The following is a 5,409-nucleotide window of genomic DNA, read 5'->3' as shown; positions in this document are numbered from 1 at the left end:
GGGGGGGGGGGGGGGGTAGGGGTCAACATGTCACAATATTATAGTCTTCTGGCTTATGACACCGTGGAGTCTGGTAGGTGGTTTCTATCTTCAGAGTAGGAGATGAAGGTAGCATATGCCTCTGAAACATCAGTAACTACCTACCAGACTGCACAGTGTCATTTCCAGAAGACCACAATGTGGAACTTCACCACAGGAACCCAGTTTTCTGTAGATACAATGCAGTTCAGTTAGTCTTAATAAAATATTAATCTTACACAATGGTGCTTCAATGAAGAAGGTGCCGATGGCAGTGGTTAAGTAGAAGAATGGAGCCGCCTCAGGTACAGCATATCTGAGCTGCCTCCAGACTGTAGCTGTGCAATCTGTCTCCCTGATCTAGTTAGCTACGTCTAACCTCAGGTGCTCTCTGTAGCCTGTTAGCTGGTTGGCCTCTCAAAAGGAACAGTATGGACTGGGTGACTTAGAAGGTACAGGATTCAAGAACAGGGTGTCTGGAGGGGTATACACTTAATTCAGCCTATCGGCGTTTATCGCTGACACCGTACCGTCCCTGACCCTAAAAGTATCTCTTCAAGGAGGGGGTTACTGGAATGACCTTGAAACACAAGGGGGTATATTTACATTATTATTAATATCTTACATCATTTACGTCTGTGGTTCTGGAATCTAGTAAATTGGTTGATCTCAATTCTCTTAACACTTTGCGGACCGTGGACCCTTTAGAAGGTTTTTCGCTTTATAACATGGCGGACCAATCGCATGATATTTTGCTTTGAGGACACGTTAGGTTGTAACACACTGTACCTTGCTCTGGCGCCACACAGCTGCAATGAATACTGCGTAATAAATCTTCGGAATGCTAGGCATTCAGTAACTTGACCTGGCTGGCTAGGGTCCCTACTCCAAAAGAAAATAAACTTTGTCCTTTTCAGCTGTTTATGTACAAAGCAGGAAGTTAGTAGAGGGGAATATGTTTCAAGGACAAAAGCGGTTGAAGGCAAGCGATTTCTCTGACTTCTCTTCCGATGAGCTATCTGACGTGCCTTGTGGAGGAGTAGTGATTAGTGACTCAGACAGTGGAAGTGACAGGGGTCAACAAAGAATTGTGGCCACAGATAATAAAAGTGAAAGTTGCCTTGTGGCTTATAAATTGTGCCATTTTCAATTCATTTTTGGTTTTGCAAAAATTTAAACCCTGATTCTAATTTGAAATGCAAAGCATTTCTGATGAATGTGGCAAAGGCTTGGGCTACAGACCAGATGGTGGCGGCAGAACCAGAGTCTGACAGACTTAGTGCAACCTAGCCCATGAACTCCCACCCCACGCAGGCCTCATGTGGACACTCCCGGGCGACTCTCAGGGTGATATGCGGAAACATACCCTCATGAAAATCGTGACGATTGAACATTCCAAGGGGAAGCATTCTTCTATGCAATGCCGTGTTTGCGCAGTTCACAAAAAAAAAGGACTATGACTGTCTACATTTGCAATTGTATAATGCCACTTCACAAAGGGGAATGTTTCCAGAAATATCGCACTCTCAAGCACTTCTGGGAGCATTGGTAAGTGTTCTCCAAAAATTTTAGNGGAGGCTTAACAAGCTATTAGGGTGAGTGCGGTATCTGCCATATAAACTTTCACTCGTAATATTGAGGTGGCCTTGGGCATGGTGGCTATGGCACCTCTTAAAAATCTTCTATCATTTGGTTCTTGTGTATCCCCAACCATGGGTATTTAACAGCTGACTTCTGCTCGTCTTCAACTTCCTAATGACCTGATTACAACTACCATGTAGTTCAACATGCTGTTTCAGCATTCCTTTCCTTTGGCCTAACCACCAGTGTGGCAAACCCGGCCTACATCTTAGTTCTTCGTCATTGCAGTGTAACGCCGGGTCTACGTTACGTCAGAGGGCGTCCCCCACCCCCTTTCTTACTACTTACCCCTTCCAATGTTCCACTTCCTGATTCCCGTCTGCTGAGGTCCAACGCGAGTGATCCATTCTGTTGTGGGACCCTGAACTGTGCAGTCAATTCACCTTTTCTGGTCGGTACGATTGTGATTCTTGGAGGCTTATTACCTCCAGGTACTTAGGTTGTATTTGTATTTGTTATTTAATATATACATATTCATTTGATATATTTGTGATAGTCTCTTTAATTTGGTACGTCCTACCCAAAACCAAATTTCGGTCTCCAAGACCTTTTCACGTTTCAGCAGCATTCTTTCCATACATATTTTTGGGGCCCTTTATTACCTTAAGGTTATGACAATTGAAAATTATACATGGCCACCAGAATACATAATTACTAATGTGATGGTGAGCTGTTCCATGGCTAGTTACCAGCTTCTCACCACAGAGTCTTGTTCCAGTCATATGAAAATGTAGGATTTGTGATGGACAAAATGGCATGGGCTGGCTTTACTCTGAATTCTGTGGTTTTTCCTGTTAGTAATTCTGCCAGTGGGCCCATTTGAGGCCACAGGACCAGTGGACTCATTGTCATCCCACTTGTACAGCAGAAAGATAAAGGAAAACATAAAGGCGAAGGAGATGAGATTGTTGATAAAAGGCATATTCAAGTTGAACTGAGCCCTTTTACACAAGTTTAATTTCATAACAAATCTTCCAGTTTTGTTGTTTGGATTTAGCTTATTTGTTATGTTTGTGGAACAGTATGTTAATGAATTCCTGCATTATGTTCTGCAGAGTCTGAAGGTTTCATATCATTTAGCTATGCAATAATTCAAATAGTAAATTATCATGAATTATGTATGATATACAGGGAACCTGAGACATTGCCAGCATCTAGTTTCTTGGTCATTCAAACAGCAGCTGACCGACCGATGCTGGCGCAGTCATCTTCTGCTGTACAGAACTATGGGAACAACCCCTCCAGTCCTCAGCCTGGATTGGGTGGACAGACAGGCAGAGGAGCATCAGTGGTATGTACTCAGTTTTCAATTTGGGTCACTGAAGCTTTGTTCTACAGACATTGCTAAATGAAATGATTTCACTGATATTAACAGAGAATGTTGGGACTTAAACATTTTTGTATCCTGTTAAATGTTCCCTTTACTTTTAGTAATTAGACACTGGAAGTAAATAACTTATACATTTGTTGGGGATTGGGGGAGATGAGGGTAGAAGATGTTTTATCAGTTCTAAAGGGTTCTGATGTTAGTACATAACACTCAGAATTAGTGAGTTTTTGGACTGACAGCCAGGATATCTCTCTCAGTACAGCAACTAGGCTACTTGCTGGATGGTCGAGGAGTCAGGATTTGATTCCCGGCAGGGGCACGAGTTTTTCTCCCCACCATGAGGTGCACCCAGCCTCCTATGTGACAATTATCAGGGGGCTTTTTCCCTGAGAGGTAAATCAACATGTTTGTAAAGCTGACAACTCACCTCCATCTAGTGCCAAAGTTAAGAATGGTAGAGCTGTACCTTCTTTTCCCCATACAACTTCATAACATGGTGCTTAATTAATTACAGACCAGGGATACCTTTACCACACCATTGTCAAATATTAGAATATTAAATGAGGGACAGAGTCCAAAAACTCTAATCTGGAACGATATTTTGTGTATTATGGGAACTGCATTAGTTTTCCAAAATGGGTTGTTGAAAACAATTAGTCCTTTGAAATAATCTTCATAAAATTCTCTTCTACTTGGCATGTCATAAGGAAAGGAATGAGCTTCACAGTAGACACTCCATTTGATGCAAAGTACCTGCTAAACTGATTAATGTAAGAATATTTGTAAATCATTTTGTTTGCCCATATGCATGAATGTGACAACTGGGTTTCTGGTATGGGCAATTGTGAACATAAAATTGTTCATAATGAATTACTTTTTTAATTGCTCTTAAGTTTATTTGCTTTCCACAATAAGCACAGATGCCACTAATCTACTTCTTTCTTTTTTCTTTTCTCTGCTTTCCTCTTTTTCCATCTGCAAGTATATTAATGATTTTACTTTCACTGTTATTGTGTTCTTTAAGACAAATCAATATGATAGTCACTGATGGTATCAGGTGTTATAAACATTGAACATGGCACTTTAAATATAATCTTAATTTAGATGCTAATTTGAGGCAAAAGACTGAAAGCAAAATGGAGAGTGCATATGTGTGTGTGTGTGTGTGTGTGTGTGTGTGTGTGTATATATATATATATATATCTGTGTGTGTGCGTGCTTTTAATTAAATACGTGTTTCAGTTAGTATGAATAAATTACATTTTCACTGCATATTTGCTGTCACATGCTGTTTCCTCTTAACAATCTCACACTGCTTTCCTGTAGTTTCTTGATGGCAAGATGCAGACTAAACATTTGGCTGCATATACAGGACTGTAGCCTTCCTGATACATATTTTGATAACTATATATTGCACCATGACCCTTGTTGTTTTCAAAGCATATTTCTTTTCTGTTACAAAGGAATAGATCTGTAAAAATAATAGAAAAAGGAGAACTGCGTGAAATACAGTCTGATATTCAATTTTTAATGATCCTTTTTGTTGTTTATTTTCAACCGCAAGTGGCTCTGATCTAATGTTCTGAAACTTTAGGAAGTGTGCTACTTCTCACTCACAGAGTCAGAGAACTTCCAGAATAGTCCAAAAATTAGGTAGGAGTGAGATGCAATCTAATGTTCGAGTTTTATCATTCCTTAGTATTCATTTTTAACCCCAAAATGTTACACAGAGATATTGGGTTTTCGGACTTTATCCATCGTCCTGGTTTTTTAGATAACTAAGAAAAAACACGACATTTCAGAAACTGGATCTGTTTCCATCCTCAGGTGAGGTAAAACACCTATTTTGTTGGGTCCCTTAGAAAGAGCTAGCCTCAATCAGTGTGTTTGAAATTATGTTAGAAAATGTGTTACTGTATTAACCTGAATATAATCCACATCCCGAAGTTGTATGGTCTTGAGATAGGATAAATATGTAAGCATAAAATTCTAGTACATGATGAATATTTCTGCAATGAACAGTTTGTTTCTAATTACTTACTTACTTACTCACTTATGGAGCTGAGCCCTTCTTGAGGAGCTGCCAATTCTGTAGTTACTCAAGAATTTCCCAGCATTTTATGGAACCCGAAGGTTCATTACTTTGTTCACAAGAGCCCTCCACTGGTCCCTATCCTGAGCCAGACCAATCCAATCCATACCATCCCATCCTATCTCTCTAAGATCCATTTTAATATTGTCCACCCACCTACGCCTTTGTCTTCCCAGTGGTCTCTTTCTTTCTGGCTTTTCCACCAATGTTCTGCATGCATTCCTCGTCTCCCCCATTCGTGTTACATGCCCTGCCCACCTCATCCTCCTTGACTTGATCATTCTAATTATACTTGGAGAAGAGTACAAGTTATGAAGCTCCTCATTAT

The 5,409-nt window shown here is 40.3% G+C and overlaps 1 protein-coding gene across 2 annotated transcripts in view; it reads left to right on the top strand.

Annotated features, from left to right (window-relative positions):
• The window catches only part of LOC111873299 (dmX-like protein 2), a 196,670-nt gene that overhangs the window by 164,215 nt on the left and 27,046 nt on the right, over nucleotides 1-5,409 (top strand). For both annotated transcript variants that reach the window (XM_023867896.2, XM_023867897.2), the window contains exon 51: nucleotides 2,791-2,950. In XM_023867896.2, the coding sequence (XP_023723664.1) occupies nucleotides 2,791-2,950 (160 nt within the window). The remainder of the gene's footprint in view (nucleotides 1-2,790; nucleotides 2,951-5,409) is intronic.

This window comes from Cryptotermes secundus, unplaced genomic scaffold (genome assembly GCF_002891405.2).
Source record: "Cryptotermes secundus unplaced genomic scaffold, Csec_1.0 scaffold167, whole genome shotgun sequence".
In the NCBI taxonomy this organism is placed as follows: Eukaryota; Metazoa; Arthropoda; class Insecta; order Blattodea; family Kalotermitidae; genus Cryptotermes; species Cryptotermes secundus.
Note: the sequence above shows the minus strand (reverse complement) of the source record. Positions and strands in the feature narration are given on the sequence as shown.